This window comes from Camelus ferus, chromosome 7, assembly GCF_009834535.1.
Source record: "Camelus ferus isolate YT-003-E chromosome 7, BCGSAC_Cfer_1.0, whole genome shotgun sequence".
Taxonomy (NCBI): Eukaryota; Metazoa; Chordata; class Mammalia; order Artiodactyla; family Camelidae; genus Camelus; species Camelus ferus.
The window spans coordinates 33,582,243-33,601,159 of NC_045702.1; the positions used below are offsets into that span (position 1 = coordinate 33,582,243).

Sequence of the window (18,917 nt, forward strand, 5' to 3'; positions counted from 1 at the left end):
GTGAATACTCTGTTGCCTGCTCTGCCCCTACTGATAGCTCCTGGCTGCAAATGATTTGAAAAACCTCTGATGGGAGGCTGGGTTCAACAGGAAATAAAGACATTTCAGACTCCTGAAAAATGGAGTATGTATGATAAAATGTGACCAAAGCATCTCTTTCTACTTGATAATACCAAAGTAATACACACAAAAAGCATACTCTTTTGACTTAGGAAACGATGAGGTTGTATCTGGTTTTAGTCCGGACTTTGTGGTTTGTAGGCTCAGTCTAGAAAGCTTAATACTGAAAGGAAGAGAAGTGGCCGTGGGCAAGGACCATGGCTCAAAGAGGGTCAGTTGTCCTGCTTCTGGAAAGGAGAGAGGAATTACCTGAAGTAGACCTGCAAGGAAATACAAAATCAGTCAAATTCTCCGCGCTGGCCCTGGGGACGATGTAGATACCGGAAGTGACGTGAGCAGCGTAGGTTACCCGGTACTCAGGATAATGGAATGACTTGAGCCTTTGTTGATTCTTAAAAGTATCTATTTTGTAGCACGGTCTCTGTGAGTGGTTTGCCTCACCCCAGGATTCTCATCTGCTGTGTTCAGGCTGGCTGAATTCTTTCCCTAGAGTTAAAACCAAAAGGACTACGAAGAAACCTCTCAAGGAAAATGAAATCGAGGAACCTTTGTTTCCTCCACATCCTGCCTGATTATGTTCATGGGGCTTTGTGGAAAGAGCTGTCGCCTAGGGGGGCATTAGATCCTATCACAAGCCAGGTGGTGCAGGTGACAGCCCTGTGACCTTGGGCAAGTCCCCTTGTCTTTGTGGGACCGTAGAAAGGGGGTTGGGCTGGAGAGGGCACTGTCTAGTAGACATGGAGATGCACTGCCCCAGTGCTCCTGCAGAAAGGACGTGTGGTCCCACCTGCTGGAAGACCCCTTCAGCTTTTAGTCCTGCAGGGATTGCCTCCTGCAGACAGCCACCTAGCCTGAGACCCCCTCCTGCCTGGATGGCCCACATCCAGCAACTGAGGAGGAGATAAAGAGCCTGGCTGGTTGCACCCAACACAGTGCAACTGACAGACCCTTAAAGGTCCAGAGCTCTGCTGGGGTCGGCAAGGGCTGACAGGCTGTCGTGCAGGTCAGTTTCTTCTTTGGTCAAGTCCCGCTTCTGCCCCTCCCTCCCTCCCTCCCTTCCACAGGCAGGGATCCCAAGCATACCCTCCAATAAACAGCCTGATGTCCATGCCGGAGCCTCATTCCGGGAGAACCCAAGCTGCAACATTCCCTGGACAGAACGGAGGCCCCTCCCAGCCAGTGTCTGAAATGGAGAGGGCAGGGGCCCCTTCCTATGCTTGGACTCAGCTCCTGCATCCCTTCCACCCTGACCGCAGAGAGCCCCTTGCCCTCTGTGCCGCAGACACACACTCCTCTCCAGCTCTTCCTTTCAAAGTTGTCCTTGATGTTGATTTCAGGGTATTTTTGTCTTCATGCAGATGTGCTGTGGTGGTTGGGCAACCACAGCAGAAGCTGCCTCAGTTCTGACCCCTTAGGAAGGGGCTGGATGCTCCAACCCTCCGCTGTCAGTCCTGGTTGACCTGAGCTTTCAGACTTGAATCTTCACAGGCTGTAAAGATAAAAGACTGTTGTAGTGATGGGTGGTTTGTTTTTCTCTCAGCCTATGGCGTTTGCTCTTTTGACCACTGTCGTGTGGGGGCATTTTTAAAAAATGTCAAAGGCAGCTGCTACTCAAATCAAAGGGATTAAGCACTATTGACAGTTGAACAAAGAAAACGTGAATGTTTATATTCTTCTGTGTAGGTCCTCACTGCAGGAAAACTTTTTTTAAGAGTAAGAGCTGTTCCCTTTTTGTGTTATAATAAGTGAACAAGAATAATATATTTTTATTTAAACAAAAACAAGAAGCCTAGCAAGTGTTAGAGAATCCCTGTTCACATATTCCTTCCTCCCTGACAGATTCTGACAATCTGGGAGAGGGAGGGACGGGCACAGACAAACCTGATGGAAGGGAGAGAAGGATAACATAGCGAAGAGGCTGCCATCCAGAAAAGAGAGCCCTGGGGAGGACCACCTGGCCCTACTAACAGGGAGCCCCCTTCGCTGCACCCCCCTATCCCGAGAAGGGCAGGAAGGGGCCAGAGGGACGTGCAGCTGTGTAAAGGGGCTGTTATAGATCAAAAATACAAGGCAGAGAAACTCGGAGTAGTAGGAAAATCAAGTCTTTGGAATCAGAGACCTAAGTTCAAATCCCATTCGTCCTTTAGTGCACACAGGATTTTGCTGCTCCTCATTATCCTCACCTGGACATTAAGGATTGTTCCTGTTGCATCAAATTGAGAGACTAGCAGTAATGCATGAAAATGCATGGTGTGGGGCTTGAGTCCCCAGCAGGCACTTAGAGGAGGTACTTGTTAATGTGGACTTTTTTCCTTATGTTACTATCCAGGCACAGATTTTGGAATTTGGCTTGGCTGTACACGAGAAGTTTGTACCTCAAGATATGAGACCCCTTCACAAAAAGCTGGTCGACCAGTTCTTTGTGATGAAGTCCAGCTTAGGGATACAGGTGTGTATACAAAGTCCATTAGGGGGCAGTCTGACCTCTGCCATTGGCTTTTTGTTAGAGGGATGATGAAGTATCCAATAGTGACATCTTTTGGTTTTTCTACCAAACTGCACCATTTTACCAGAGAGCCCTCAAATACTAAAATTGCATTAACTTCTATTTGCCATGCTCCACTTTTACGAAATCAAAAAAAGTCCATGAGAGGAAAACTTAATACTGAAACTTAACAGGTCCCTATGTAAAGATTTCACAATGCGTAGAATGCACATCGAGTGTGGCGAAATATCTCACGAGTTGTTTTGCCCACATAATTCCTATTCTAAAATATTCTCTTTTCTCCCTCTTTAGGAGTTCTCTGCTTGTATACAAGCCAGTCCAGTCCATTTTCCTAACGGAAGCCCTCGCGTGTGTAGAAACTCCGCACCTGCTTCCATGAGCCCAGATGGTACCAGGGTAATTCCTAGACGCAGGTAAGTCGTATCCTGAATTATCTCACAATCTGGCATCCCCACAAGATGATCTGCAATGATTCTCTTTTTCTTTATGGCACAATTTGTCAAATACGCTATTTCTTAATGAAATAATTAACCCTCGAGGCAGCGGCAGACAGCTGCCACGGGTAAAACAGTAACAGCATGAGAAATAAATAAGCTCAAACATTTGATTACATTGAGGCACACAGGCGATGACAAAATGGGATGTAGATTTTTTTTTCCATTTGGTTTTATACCACGCCAGCATGTGATAAAGTCCAATAGAGAGACTGAGTTAATGAGCATTTTCTTTCCCCCCGAAACAGCCCATTAAGTTACCCAGCTGTCAACCGATACTCTTCCTCCTCACTGTCCTCACAAGCGTCTGCTGAAGTAAGCAATATTACAGGGCAATCAGAAAGCTCTGATGAAGTCTTTAACATGCAGGTACTTGATTGGCTTTTTTGTCTGGTCGTGTTTATTTCCTTTCTGTCTCCATCCTGAGAGTTTCTGTTCCCTCTGCTGTGCTTATGAACAGACCTTCAAGTGAGAACTTGACTTAAGGACAAACCTTTCAACGCTTGTGTTGCCTTCTGGGTCTCTGGGGTCTACAAAGATGATTCTCTCAAAGCTGCCTCATCTGCTCTGAGAAGACAGGAGTGAGCAGGGGTCGCGTTGGGCTCTGCCTCTGATCCCAGTCTTCAGTCCAGGACTCCTGGAGCTTGTCATCACCGACTAGATGCCTCTTAGCATTTCTGGGTTTTGTTTTGTTTTGTTTTGATTTAAGATGATATAGTTTAGGGGTCCATTGTAAGATCTCTCTGTGTAGGTACATGTTGGAAATTTTCCATAATAATTTTTTTTAAACAAAAGAAAAAACATAGGAATTTTAGAGTCAGTGTACCTCTTGCAACAAAAATTTGTATTGAGAACACACGTGGCAAATGAGGCATTTATAATAATTCAGTAAGACTCAGCTGAAGTTTTCCTCACCAGTATCTTTGGAAAAGGGACGTAATACATACACACTGTTAAATTCATGCTTTGAACGTATTGGGGAAAATGAGAAGGCACGTTCTCAGCCTTTTGGAAGCGCTCCCCTGTTTACCTGCCTTGTGCTTTAGTCAGGGAGTGAGCTGCTCCCCAGTCCTAAGTCATAGGATGCGTGTAGCTGAAACGAACACCAGAGCATCCCTTTGGCAGGAGTCAGAATCTCGGACGGATTCTTGACTAATCTGGACGGGCCTCCTTATCAGTCTGAGTTGGTGAGATTTTTCTGTATTTCTTAATGGACTTTCTTTTTTTTTTCTTTCTTTTCTTTTTCTTTTTTTCTTTCTTACTAATAAAGAGGCCAAATGTTTTTAATTTGGGAAAAAAATGGTGATTTTGTTTCAAATGTATCAGTGTTGTCTGCAGCCCGTAAGCTGCGTATTCTAAAAGCTTCCATCTGTTTCCAGCCAAGTCCATCTACCTCAAGTTTGAGTTCTACTCACTCTGCTTCGCCTAATGTGACAAGTTCTGCTCCATCGAGTGCCAGAGGTCAGTGCCCGGGTGTGGGGTGGGCTCGGGGCCCAGAGAACCTTGCAGCCCCCAGCAGCTGCAGCGGCTCTCTCCTCCACACGGGCCGGGCCGGCCCCACGTCCACGCTGACAGCCTTTTTTTCTTTCCTCTCTTCCCAGCTTCTCCTTTGTTGTCTGATAAACACAAACATTCCAGAGAAAACTCTTGCCTGTCCCCAAGAGAGAGGCCCTGCAGTGCCATCTATCCGACCCCCGTGGAACCTTCTCAGGTAGTCCTTGTCGGGTGGGAAATACTGGGAAACAAGGGAGAGTCTGGGGGTGGCTTACGTCCCTCTGCAGAGACCCATGGGACTCGTCAAGAGGCCACCAGATGGGCTGTGTTGACAACACGTCCTGCTGGGTGAAGAGGGCACCTCTGCCCTGGGCCTGCTAGGCGTTTCTGTATGGCCAGAGATCGAGTGTAGATACAGGGGTTAGCTGCTGGGCAGTAAAGCTGAGGGAGGTGGGAGATGTTTTACCCTCCTTGATCTGACTCTGCGGTTCATTGCTGCTACTTGACTATATGGTAACAATGAGCCTCGGAACAAAGAATTCAATTACATTTAAGAGCAAAAGGGGAGGAGAGTCTTAGGTTTCAAACAGTGTTTTAAATGGTGTTTTTAAAAGTCTATACTAGTATTTAAATATAAAATGGTAAATGTTTTGGGGGGCGGGGGGGCTGTTTGCACGCAGAAATTGGGAGGAACTTCTTGCATTAGCCAGAGACCCTTGAGGAGAAGCCTGGCTGCCCAGCTGTCTCTCTTTTTGCCTCTAGCTAATCTGAGAGAGCAGCCGTGGACTCCTTTCATCCCCGGTGAGAAGGGCATTTCTGTCTGCCTGTGTGCCCTTCCTAAGGCACTGAGCCTTCGGGCCTCCCTTTCAGGGCACATGGTCCTCCCATTCCCCCACAGACAGGGAATGAGAGCAGGGCCAGGGCTTGGACCCTCTGGGCCCTACAAGGGCTTTGAAGAAGGGTTTCAAAGTTGAAGATACATGTGGAGCCCTGAGTTTTTCAGATCAATTGGGAGTAACTGCAGGAGCAGAGAAAAACAGTGACTTATACTCCAGCTCATTCCTCTGTTTTTCTACCATCCTGCCAGAAGTCTGTGGCTGCCTCTGGAAATGGATGAGAGTGAGTGGGATTTGGCCTGATGGGTTTATCTTTGTGATTCATGTGATCTTCCCCAAAGTCCCAGGGCATCTCATCTGCACAGCACTGACATCTCGCAGGAATTATATCTGAGTGCATTTGGCAGAACCAGCCAACTGGGAGTCACTTGACATTGCAAGGGAATTTCACGCCTTGCTCCATCTGCTTCGTGGAGCACATGTTGCCAGCATGGGGGACCCTGAAGGGCTTCCTTGATTAGCCTCATAAGTCTTCCACCTTTGGTAAAATTTTTGACGCAGTGTGTATGTTGCCAAAATTTCAATAATACACACTGCTCTGGTGTATCTACTTTTAAGGACTTGGCACCTTTTTGTTTCATGTATTAGGTAGAACCATGTAAAACTGGCATTTTTGTGGGTTAAAAATTCTAACATAGTGACCATTTCATATGTTTTAACCTAGTCTAGGATTTTAAATGTGAAGTCCATTCACGAGAGATTTTTTTTGAGCTAATGTTTCTCCCTTAATTCTCACTTGCATTTTATATTGCCAGTCTAGCATTTATATTTATAAAGAGAACCATAGCTTAACTACTGTTTATTTTTTCCTTACATTTTATCACAAAAACATTTACCATTTTATATTTAAATTCTAGTATAGACTTTTAAAAACACCATTTAAAACACTGTTTGAAACCTAAGACTCTTCTCTCCTTTTGCTCTTAAATGTAATTGAATTCTTTGTTCCTAGGCTCATTGTTACCATGTAAGAAAATTTTTTTTTTTACTGAAAAGGTTCAGTAATAATCATCTCATATTCTAGAAAGTCTCACGTCAGTGTATCCTACTGTTAAAAATAGATTCTCGTACCTTTCCAGAGGCTGCTGTTTAATCACATTGGAGACGGGGCCTTGCCACGCAGTGACCCAAATCTTTCTGCACCTGAGAAAGGTGGGTACAAAGTCAGCCACCTTCTTCCGTCCCGGAATGTGTAAGGGTTTGTTGTCCTCATCTTCTCCAGTCTCCCATGTGTCTGTGTGGAAGGCAGGTCTCTAGACCATTAACGATCGAAACTAATTGGCTTTTTAGGGGATGAATGGAAGACAGTTCTTTCTGATGCCTTCCTCACAAACTGTTTTCTTGTAGGATTTAACAGCAAAACTCTGAGCAAGGTAGGGGCTCCTCCGTTTAATGGCTTTTGGTGTCATTCAATTTCTGCACTACCTGAAACAAAGTTGCCAATTAGTCTCCTTGTCCAGCAAGATGAAAACAAGCACCTTCCCAGCTTGATCCCCTGGTCCCACTCTTTGTCCCCCTTTTCAGAGTCCTCCTCATTCTGCCAGCTCATCTGTTGTGTGTGGTGACTCAGGTGCTATTTAAGAATTGCAATCCAGTGCATAATGGAGTGTGCCCTGCCTCAAGGTCACGTGAAAAATTAGAAACAAACACAGGCCTAGCAGTTAATAGCCAGTTAGCGTCAGTCTGTGCAACACAGCAGAGGAGGAAGAGCAGAGTAACTGAGTCCCTCAGCTAGCAGGGTGGGGGCTGGCCACTGGGCACCTGTCCACTGCAGGGGTCAAGCCTCAAAAATCAGAGTGGTCCCACAAGCCCGTGAATTAAGTCACGAATGCAATGCCTGTGTAAAGTGCGTTTTAATTACCCTCATTGAGATCTCAACTATATTATGTGAATCCACCCATACGTTAAAACTTTGCCTAGGAGATAGAAATTAGCAAGACCCAGAGCCAAAATTATTTTAAAACACACATTTTGCTGTAAAGTTACAAGTCAAATATTGATCTATGTCAGCAGAACTTAGGAATGTGCTATTTTTCCCCCCTCACTTTTCTGCCAAAGAAAAGCACATTTAAAAGGAACGGAGAAAAAGTATTTTATGAGTGCTCCTTCTGTCCAGTGAGAGCAGTAATATTTAAAAAAAAAAAAAAAAAGCAGTATTGAAATTCTGGATGTGTCCACCAGGTGGCAGTGTCTGTTCAGGGAGCAAGCTGCTGGAAATCTCTAAAGACTTGATTCTGTAAACCTCATCGCACAGGGGCTATTTATAACCTAATGTGTCTTGCCCTTGTTCCTAACGGGGTTGCTCCATATTTCTGCATTTTACCTAAGCGTGGAGCAGACAGATTACAAAAAAGGGATGATATTGTCAGTATTCCAAATTATTTGTTTTTAGGACGTTCTTCAGCACAGTCCATTGACTCAGGAACAAGGGTGTGATGTGGCTGTTCCTCCCAGTAATTCTGCCACATAGTGGAAATACTAGCGGGCCACTGCCTTCCCCATTTTAGAGTGCCATTTTCCAGAAATTTCCACAAAAAAATCAAGTTTTAAAATAGTCATCTTCCATCTGTTACACGACATCGAAACACATTTGTAATTCTCAACAAGTTTCTACACTATCGTGCAGAGATTTGTAGTTCTGTTTGACTGCTTGAGGGAAATAGAGAGGAGACATGTTATCACCCAATTAAATGTCACCAGTAACTGTGAGGTAGGCAATTAATTAAATAAGGTTTGGTATTTAGGAATTTATATATAAATCTAGTTGAATTTTTTCATTCTGGAAAATTCTGACTTCTAAGATTTCAAATGTTTGAAGGGCAAACTAGACCGCATGTTTTTAGCTGTGTTATTCCCTTCCAGCTGTGAATCCCACCCCTAGCAGCTGGAGCCTGGACAGTGGGAAAGAAGCCAAGAACATGTCGGACAGTGGGAAACTTATCTCTCCCCCTGTCCCTCCAAGACCCACACAGACTGGTGGGTATTTGAAGCATTTAACAAGCACTTTTATAAATTAACTCTTACTGACTACTCCACCTTGCCCTGAATTCCTCACAAAGGTAGGCACTTGATGTCCAAGGTAAAAACCTTCTTAGTAGCAACATAATTCGGTGGCAGTGTTCCCCTTCTTTCCTGAACTTCTGTTACACTAAGTCAAACAGTGCGCTATTCCTAGTACTCCATGGGCAGAACCTGTAGAATGTTCATTTCCTGGGTACCACCCTCGAAATTTGGGGGGCACCCTCGCTATGCTGAGCCACGAGCATTTTCTCTGTCCTTCGCTTGAGCCACTTCATTCTTCTCAGCCTCTGCTAACTCCAACCACTTTATTCAGGACCAACACCACAGTTTCGGGCTGTCCCTGGATAGAATTAACTGTAATTTTGAGAGGCTTGTGGGGAACAGCTAACCTTGCACTTATAGTTACTTGCTGCTGAGAGAGGTCTGTATTCAAGGGTCGTGTTTCTCAAAGGGTTCATCTGAGACACCGCATCCCCTAGGGCAGCAGTTTAAGCAGCACGTTCTTGGGCTTAACCTCAGACCTACAGAACCTGAGTTTTACTATTTTGGGGCCAAGACCCTAGTGTCTGTATTTTACCAAACCTTTGTAGACTTAGAACCACTGAAAATTATTCTTAAGGAACTTGCTTTGTGAGTTTTTAACAGTAACAGGTCCCCTTTCCTCCTGAACAAGCTGTTGCTTGGTGACCTGCATGGGAAGGGGGCAGTTTTTAAGAGGAGCTACCCTGCTCTGCTGACTGTCTGTATCCTGGTGATGGGGAGAGTCTTTATAACATTTAAGGTAAATTTAGAGTAGTTTTAAAGCTTTACAACTGTAACTCACCTAAAGGCAAGAGAAAATATGACACTTTTTTTTTCATAGATTTTTCTGGATTGATCTTCCATGTTTCATTTGCTATATTTTAGAATCTAATCTTTTTTTTTTAACTAAGAAAAGAAAAATTACTTTCTCTCTTTTTAAAATAGTGTGTTACCCAATTTGTTTTATATTCACCAAAGCTAAAAGATGCCAAGTAGATTTTGGGTTTTTTGTTTTTGCTTTTGTTTTGGGGGAGAGGTAATTAGGTTTATTTATTTATTTAGTGGAGGTAATGGGGATTGAACCCAGGACCTCGTGCATGCAAGGCAAGCACTCTACCACTAAGCTATACCTCGACCCCCACCACTAGATTTGGAAAGATGTGTGAGATCTTTAAACAGAGCAAGAAATAATTTTAGCCTTGATTGATCATCTGCATTAGTAGGTCAGTGCGCCCCTGGACCTTTAAGATCCATCAACCAAGCAATCGGTATTTTATTTATGATGTCTAGATTATTCAGGCAACTTAAACCTGGTGTGTCCCTCAAGTTGAGAACTTCTAAAGCATTTTTCTAAGGAACAATAATATTCGTGGTACTTGGATTCTAGGGCGAATTCAAACATGTAGACAAGGATGCTGATAGAACTATTTCAGGTCTCTGTGGGACAGCCTTTCCAGAGCATCATCCTTGAACAGGCAGCGGATGTAGGGGCTGCTGTGGCATCTACAGTGGTGGTCAGACCGCTTGAGACCATGAGGGTCCCAAGCAACAGGAAACCTCGACTTCTCCCAGAAATGCCATTCCCAGTCCAGAGCTGCTTCTCTCTACATACCTGATTTTCTTCCGTACTCCACACCCACAGTTGACGGGACAGGGAACTGACAGTGGCGGTGGGGCCTGACGCGCTGACAGCCGGCCCTGGTGTGCAAGATGGAGGCCACACAACCCCAGTGTGGGCACCGACCACCCTCCCTGTTCCCTCAGGCCCAGGGCGCTCAGGAGACCATCCCTCTCCCCAGTTCACCTGGCAGGGCTGCCTTCCCTTCTGCACTGATTGCTGTCACGGTCTGTCCTCATGTCATCATGTGTGGTCACTGTTGGGGGGATCGGTCAGTCTTTCTTCCCTTCAGCCCTTCTGTCATTTTCCTATGAGTCTCACACCGCACTGTGACCACTGGAGGGCAGAGCAGCACACCTTGAGCTTACTGAACCTTCTGCAGATGGAACTGGAAAACTGGGCTGAACTCACCGTGTTGGCAGTATCACGGTGTCATAGCAGGCTTTTAGCACATGTGGTTATGCCTTAGGGAGCTAGCTTTGACCCACAAGCTGCACACACTATCCCAGGTGTAGGGCTTGAAAATCTGGTGGGAGAAACAAAAAGAGGACCTTCTTTGCCATGATGATGAAATCCACAGGGTACCACCCCCCAGAGGTAAAGGGAAGACCCGAGGACAGACATGAGGGGGAGAAAGTGAAAACTTCTTACCTCTTGTATGGACATAGCCGAGGGTTTTCTGGCATTCAGGAGCGTTGGGGGTGTGGAAGTGGAGGCGGGTGTCAATATATTATTCCCAGGAACCTCTTCTAGGCTGCCCAAGTGACCTGGGTCCTCTCATTCCTACTTGGACAAAAGTCAACAGCTATTTTCCCAAGTCTACCCCCTGGCACCTTGCACCTAAAAGCACCTTTTGAAACAGACCAAGCAGCAGAGAAGCATTTGGACTTTGAGGAAGTGGAAAGGTCGTTGGATCAGTTTGGGGCTCTGTCACTTTGGTTAAAGTGTCAGGTAGGCACTAGTGACTTTTCACCAATTCTCCCATCGTTTGTGAGGAATCTGTTTTGGGTGGGCTCCCCAACACCTCTTGCCCAGGAGGTCCTCGTGCACTGCATCATCCATATGGGTTTGTACACACAGAGGGCTTTTGGAGGTAGTCAGCTGTCTGGTTCTTCTGAACTGAAACGATCTCTCTGTTTACAGCGTCACCTGCGAGACACACGACATCAGTATCCCCCTCACCTGCCGGGAGATCGCCATTAAAGGTACAGGCTCTTATTTAGACTGAGGATAGAGACCGGCCCCATGTTACTTTTTTCTCTGAGACTCATCCCTGGTACATCAATGAGGTGCTTTCAGCTGCACAGACCAGGCAAAGAACATATAAAGAAGGGGGAGACTTGCACGTTGGGGAGCCTGCTCGTGAATGCAGCCATTTGTTTTCAGAATCTTAGCCTTTCTCTCCAGATGGTGGAATGTACAAACCAGAGTGAGTATATACACTGAATTAGGAAAGAAATAGTCCCTATGTACCTCCTAGGGCATTCTCAGCCTGGTCTTTTGGTTTAAGGGACATCAAAAACACACACTTAAATTGAAAAACATCAATAATCCAGATCTACTAGGTAATTTCTCCAGTGCTTTTTTTTCCATCAGCCTCATCCATTCTGCCAAGCCCATTTTTTTTCTCTTAACATTTTATACCAAGGCTTTCATTTACATTAGAGAGACATACTTGATAATGAAAAACAAGGCAGTAAAATGAATTTTAAAATTTCTGGGAAACAAACTCGCAAGCTTTAAAGGTCAGATATTTGATTTGGTGTGTAGACTTAGGCTATTTAACATCTCTAAACACACAAAATCCCTCATGAAGGTAAAGAATAATGTTTAGCCTCTATCCAAATTGAATCAGACTGGCTGCAAGGATTTTCAGTACATCAGAGGTAGATGTTCAGAGCTGCTGCACCAGAGGCTAGTATAAGACTGAAGTGAGTGTTGGAAGAATGATTTCGTACCTGAATGACTTAGGATTTTCAAGCTCCGTGTCCTTCTTGTGGATGAGATATTACCAACTAATGAAAGAAAAAGATAAATTAGCTCCTACAAATACCTAGGGGCAGGTTGTGACCCAGTGCATCTGTGAGGCTGGGGATTGCTGCTGACAGGAATTGAGAATCTGGAAGGAAACCGCACCCCCAAACAGAGAAAATCACAAAGCAATGTGATTTTGTTTGCATTACCAACATTTAGGGTGTAGGAATTTGCTAGTGAGTGTAGATCATTTGCTGGTTCTGTTGTCACTCTGTAGTGCAGCCACTCATCACAAAGTCCACATGACTGCATTCACCCTGGAAGTCAGACACTGTCACCCTGATGCGATGGGAACAAAAGCAGCATGGTGTTTCCACACCTTTACATATCCCCTTACTCGCAGAGACCCCCACATGTTGCAGCGGAATTAACATATGCATTTTTCAGCTTGGTTGTGCAAACTAGTAAGATGATAAGGAGTCCTACAGATTGATCCTTAAAAAATACAAAGAACTGAGGGGCTAAAATTGTGCAAGCAGCCACCAGATAGTCCCAGTTAGCAAAGTGGTGTGTACTGTCTCCCCACAGCCCTGCCTGTATGTTCTTACAGGCCAGAAGTAGCCTTGGAACCAGCTCTTTACAAATGGGGTTTGAAGCGAAAAATGGGTGGACCATTTGTGCTGTGACTCCTGGGTTACATTAGAGGGCACAGTGCTACCAAGTTACTAGCTCCACTGTGCCGAGAATGCAGAAAACTCCTTAACTGAGCTCTTTTTCCCCAGCAATTAAATGATGGAGTTAACCCGTGGAGAAGACTGAGCTTACCTGCCTTATTTTGAACTTAGGGTCTAATTTTAAAAAAAACAAAAACAAAAAACAGCAGTGAATTGGGCTCTCTTAATTGACCATGCTCAATTTTAGACTCCTGCTCAAGGAAAGGATTTGCGTCTACCAGCATTATGTTGTTTAAAAAGAGAAACCAAGGTCAAGTTAATCTAGGATAACGTTTCTCAAAGTATGTTCCACGGTGCGTTATTTTTACAGGCCATTATGTGATGAACAACAACAAAAAGGTCTAGGGTCAAGTAAGTTTAGAAAACACTGGGCTGAACAAAGTCAGGTTTCTTCACTGCAGGACTTTAACAAGCTAATATGCTTTGAATGGACTCTAGGCATACGTAGGGTGCAGCACTCCCCAGTGGAACCCTTTTTCCACACAGCCTCTCTGAAGACCCCAGTTAGGGAAGTAGCCAATTCCAAAGCTGGAGGAGCCAGACAGGGACCAGATGAGTGAAGGCAGCCAGGAGGAGTCAGTGGGCCATGGGGGCAGGAATCCCACAGTCCCACAGTCCAAAGCCCCTGCTCAGCTTCAAAAGATGACCTCCTATAAGAGAAAGTGAGTCACTGCTGCTGGAACTTCCAGTGCTTAATAAAATGCCAACAATCTGGCCTTAGATGGGACATCTTCTGACTTAAAAAATTAACAACTAAGGCTTTTAAAAAACACTGTAGATGCAACAGCTCATCACTCACCCTAGAGCCTGAGGGCTCCCAACACGCAGCTGCAGCTCAAGGGTCTGGCGTGGGCGCAGAAGACTCCAGTCCAGGCCTGCAGGACCTCCCCTGCCGCCTCCTAAGGTCTCTGTGGGGAGTCCTACCCCCATGTCCCGCGGCCTGCAGCCTCTTCTGCAGTGCTGAGCACATGTCCTGCTGATCTAGAAAAAGAAATGGTACCCTCAATGGGCTTTTTTTTTTTTTTTTGCCAGTTTCCCATCTTTTAAACCATGGGGCTAATGATCGGCCTCTGCCTTTTCTCCCTGCTTACTTTGATCTGCTTTCTCTCCTGACTGTGATGAGGAGTAGAGCGGGCAGTGAGGTGACCTGAGTGACTGGTGAGCCTGGTAGATGAAGGCCTGTTGTACGTGTCCTGTGCTGAGCCCAACACTCAGATTTGAGTCTGGGTGTGTCAGCACGAGTCTCCCAGGGCTGCCACAACAAACCACCCCAGACTGGGAGGGCTTCAGCAGCAGACATTTATCTTCTCACAGCTCTGGAGGCTGGAAGTCCAAGGTCAACAGGGTTGGCTTCTCCTGAGGCCTCTCTCCTTGGCTTGCCAACGGCCAGCTTCTCCCTCTGTCCTCAGTTGCCTCTTGTGTGTGTGCTTGTTTCTTTGGTGTCTCTTAAAAGAAAAAGAAATACAAAGGACAGCAGTCAGATTGGAGTGGGGTCCACCCTGAGGGCCTCATTTGAACTTAGCGCCTCTTTCAAGGCCCTACCTACCTAGCTCCAAGAGCAGTGGCATTCTGAGATGTGGTGGCGGGTGGGGACGGGTAGGGCTTCAACTTACCAATTTGTGGGGGACCCGGCTGAGCTCGTCACAGTGCTGGTGACTCTCTGCTGTCTCCCCGTCTCCTCCTCCCCTCGAGCAGGGCTCCGTGCCGCCTTTCACCCCGTCTCCGGTGGAGTATCACTCCCCAGGACTGATCTCCAACTCCCCCGTCCTGTCGGGCAGCTACAGCAGTGGGATTTCTTCCCTCAGCCGGTGTAGCACGTCGGAAACCTCAGGCTTTGAAAACCAGGTGCACGAACCGTCGGCGCCGGGGCCGGGGCCGAGCTACGGCGGGCCGGAGGAGCCGGTGCGCAGGGAGAGCAAGACGCCGCCGCCGTACAGCGTTTACGAGCAGACTCTGCGGCGCCCGGTGCCGCTCCCTCACAGCCTCTCCATCCCCGTCGCCGCCGAGCCGCCCGCGCTGCCCCCCAAGCCCCTGGCGGCGCGGGCGGGCCTCCTGGAGAACGGGACCCGGAGGACTGAGCCCGGCCCGCGGCCCCGGCCCCTGCCCCGCAAAGTCTCGCAGTTATAAGGCCCTTTGCTCGCTCCCTGCGATGAATTCTCTGCCGTTTACAAGAAATAAGAAGTGTGATGAGAAGACATTTAGTGTAGGCACTTTAATCACTTACTCCGATTTGTCTTTACATGAATGGAATTACAACTCACTTATTCATAGAGTGTTGCACAATGTTCAGTTACTGATCTAAAACGCCAGATGTTACGAGTATGGCTGGATGTCATTAAAACGTTTCTCATTTCAAAGTGATAAATAGTGATAAGGATGACTTCTTTTGTATCTTTTTACGTTCACCTTTTTTTACGTAGTTATTTGGCTCTCAAAACCAATACGATATTGTCGAACATTACAAAGTGTGATAATGTTGTATACTTTTTACTGAGTACTTGATACTTGGAGAATGCTTACTGAGTCAGTGCACATCCTAACACAAGGGTCCTTACTTTAGAAGACTTCTGTAAATAAGGTGAGATTTCTGGCTTTTTCTCTCTGAGCATACTGATGCACATCAGGGTTAAAAAATTAAAACCAGGCTGGTGAGACATTATACTTAAGGGGTTTCAAGGACTGGGACTGGAAGTGATTTTGTTCTTGAAACAAAATACTTCTTCAAGGTTGCGTTTGACATTTGACGACGGCTGTCTACGTTCTTAAAACTTAAAACTCTGCAAGTTGGTTGGGAAATCCTTTAGTACCCTGACACCGTGGTATCTACTGTGTTTCTTTTCAAGGTGCAATTTACTTCCAGAGTTCCGATCAGGTAGATTAAGCAAAAGACCCCAAGAGAAATGTTTACTTGAATCTTGTGCTTCCTTACTTGATAGTTTCCTCTACCAAATTTGTCATTGACGAAGAGCAGATGTTCATGTATTAAGTAGGCACAAATTAATGTGTCCCATTAACAAGAATTCAGGAATCGATACAGGACAGTATTAAATCAATAGAGTAAATGAAGGGGGGGGGAGCTGTAGAGAAAATATATTAGCATGATTAAATGGCAAAAGGACTTTCGAAAGGCAAGGGCATTAACTTTAAATCCTGCACAAAATGAGAAATTCCTCTTAACTCTCCATTATTACCAGTGGAGCTTGTCTTCTTAGCTAATCCTGTTGTCCTTTTGTTGAAGGAGGATGGCTCTAGCTTGAATATTGCAACATAGCATCTTAGGTCTAGATAGGGACGCTAATGCCACAGTGGTAGGAGTGTGAAAAAAAAAAAAAAGCACCTTGTATGTAGAAATGTATTTTGTATCTTTGTTTTCTTTACTGACTGTTTATAACACTCAATTGACAATAGATATGAACTGTATTTTAAATCATACTGTTGAATATTTTCCCTCTTTTGTTGGGAAGCTCATTTTGGTTTAACCGTGTTTGTTTTTGTTGATAGCTTACCTGGAAGGCAGTGACCACTTTTTTATATTCCCTTAATGAAACCATTCAGCAGGTATACGCTGTTGAGGCTGGTTATAGAGGTTTTCTATAATAAATGTTCAAGTATTTTTGTACATAACTGGTTAATTTTAATAAGAGATACCATTATGTGTTTAAAAAAAAGTAAAAATAAAAGCAAACAGTTGTGGATGCAGTATGATTGTTATAATTATGCCAAATACTTTATGTAAAAGAATATTTGTACATATGTGCTTTTAACAATAATTCTGCCATATTGACTTTACAATTTTGAATGTCAGAAAAATTAATATATGTTAAAATATTTATGTTTAGTGAAAGTATTCATAATTGCGAAAAGGAACATATGAATTTTAGCTTTGTATCTTGCAAGTTTTTCCATTGGAAATTTCTTGAACTAGCTTTTGCTTTTGATGATAACACTTTGTGTTTGTAATCACATCCTTAAAATATATATCTATCTATATATAGGAGGATCCATATTTCTCTTGCTTTAAAGAAGTAAAGCTTTCCCTCCATTTAAATAGGGTGATATGTATAAGATAACAAAGCTTCTTTGATTTCCTTTTCCTCTGTAATTTAATAGATTTGTTGACTAGTGCTTGGGCACAGTATAAATCAGTGTTACTTGCTCTTGAAGCCATTTTTTTCAAAAAAGATTTTTTGGCAGTTGATCACGTGCGTGTATTTCTGAAGCAGCTGTATAGCAGAACATTTCAAGAGATTCTGTTAGCTCAGATGTTCATGTTGGTTGCTGCTGAATGGTAAATAATAAATAAAATTACCTGATTAATCTTGATTATTTCTGTCTTTACTCCTGTCATCAGCATATCGTTACCTGGAACAAGAAGCTGTGTAAATAACTAACTGCCACATGTACAAAAGGGATAGTTGAGTGCTGCTTTTGCCAGCTGGACAAACTGTCTACATGCCTGATTTCTCCCTGATTTTCATAAAATGAGAGGTATATTTGACAGTACTACAAAATCCATTGCTAATAAAGCCTGGCTTTTAATTTTGTGAGATGCATGTTAAACTTACAACATTTATGTAACTCAGCGCTAAGCAAGTCATTGTCTAAAAGCTTCTGTGTAGTTAAATACCAAAACCTATTTAAAGGTCATTGTCAATGTCCTCCTGATTATTTCTCAACATTAATTGATTTTAGAGCATTTCTGGATCATTTTCATGACCACTGAACCCACAAGTATTTCGATTGTACAAGCCTAATTACAATATGAATAGCACCTTTTCCCACCTAAGTAGTCTTCTCTCTGGATTGATATTGATTGTTCTACAAAACACTACAAAGAAAATAACAGCTTGCACAACATTGCCTTTGTTTGATCTTTACACAAAGATGGCTTGTGCCAAAATGAATTTTTTCGTTATTGACTAAAGTAAGCCTTGTCCTTATTACGTAAGAATACCATAATAAAAAGGCCTGAAAATTTGACTGAATACCAATCCCCTAACCTAACTTATTTTTACATATTCCTCTTGTCTTTTTCTCTGTGCATGTATTGCATCGTTTTTCTGCATTGTTGCGTGCTGGTTCCCCGAGTACCCCAGTGCAATCTGTTGGCAGTACAGGGCTGAGTTCACTGCCCACTGTCCTAAGGGAGAGCACCCCCTCCACAGAGCCTTGGCGGCATCTCAGAGGGACAAGGGCGAGATCAGATTTTATTGAAACTCTGGACTTCTGTTTAAGGTGGGTCTTTCGATGAGCAGACCATAAGATTGAGTAAAGGTCATGATATAACAGTTTAGGGTTGGTTAGAAAACAGCAGGGCAAGGATTCTGGGTGGAGGGGCTCAGAGAGTCTTAACCAACTGTTAACTGATACTTTCTAGTGACAGTTTGATGGGTCTGGAGAGAAATGACGTTTTGAACAATAAAGTTATTTACCTGGCAAAGAGACTTCTGGAAGAGTAAGTTATGCTGGCTCATACTAGAATAGTGAAGTCACGTGCATGTAGACATAAGCTGTATGGAGTGGACGGTTTCAGGTTCTACTGTTTTCCATGGTGGTAATCACAGTGTACCTGTATGGACTACCCTTATTTCCTGCTTAATGTTACAATAAGTATTTTCCTATTATTACATGTACATAAAAAGCGAAGTATATACCCCCACCATTTACTTAGCTATTTCCCTACTAATGGACATGATATTGTTTGCACTGTTGCAAATACCACTGTGACTATTCTTACAGTTTTTTCCATATTTGGGATTGTTTCCTTAAAATGAATTCCTAGACTAGTATTGCAAAGGCAAGGGAAGGATGGTTTTTGTAGTTCTCTTGCATATTGGCAAATTATTTCCCACAAGTGTTGTACCAGTTTTAGTGCCACCAGCAATATTTTTCCAAGATTGGGTATGGATGCAGGGATTTTTTTTTTTTTTTGCTACATGGGAGGAAAATATTGCTGCCTTACCTAAGACTTGAGACAATGTTAACCCATCAATTAAGTAGTTTATAGAATTTTGTGTAAGGAAATTGATATCCTTATCA

At 44.1% G+C, this 18,917-nt stretch overlaps 1 protein-coding gene and 1 non-coding gene across 4 annotated transcripts in view; one reads left to right on the top strand and one right to left on the bottom strand.

The window, feature by feature from the left end:
* Positions 1-17,201, top strand: part of DOCK4 (dedicator of cytokinesis 4) — a 405,529-nt gene extending 388,328 nt beyond the window's left edge. The window contains exons 44-52 of one of the 3 annotated variants that reach the window (XM_032483672.1): positions 2,450-2,569; positions 2,918-3,039; positions 3,369-3,489; positions 4,500-4,581; positions 4,722-4,831; positions 6,590-6,662; positions 8,373-8,486; positions 11,314-11,375; positions 14,574-15,005. In XM_032483672.1, the coding sequence (XP_032339563.1) occupies positions 2,450-2,569; positions 2,918-3,039; positions 3,369-3,489; positions 4,500-4,581; positions 4,722-4,831; positions 6,590-6,662; positions 8,373-8,486; positions 11,314-11,375; positions 14,574-15,005 (1,236 nt within the window). Of the gene's footprint in view, positions 1-2,449; positions 2,570-2,917; positions 3,040-3,368; positions 3,490-4,499; positions 4,582-4,721; positions 4,832-6,589; positions 6,663-8,372; positions 8,487-11,313; positions 11,376-14,573 lie in introns of all 3 variants that reach the window. The other 2 variants (XM_032483671.1, XM_032483673.1) reach the window with 2 other exon arrangements.
* TRNAA-UGC lies at positions 9,615-9,686 on the bottom strand. The gene has a single exon. It is a non-coding gene; the product is annotated as a tRNA-Ala (tRNA).
* Positions 17,202-18,917: the final 1,716 nt, after the last annotated feature.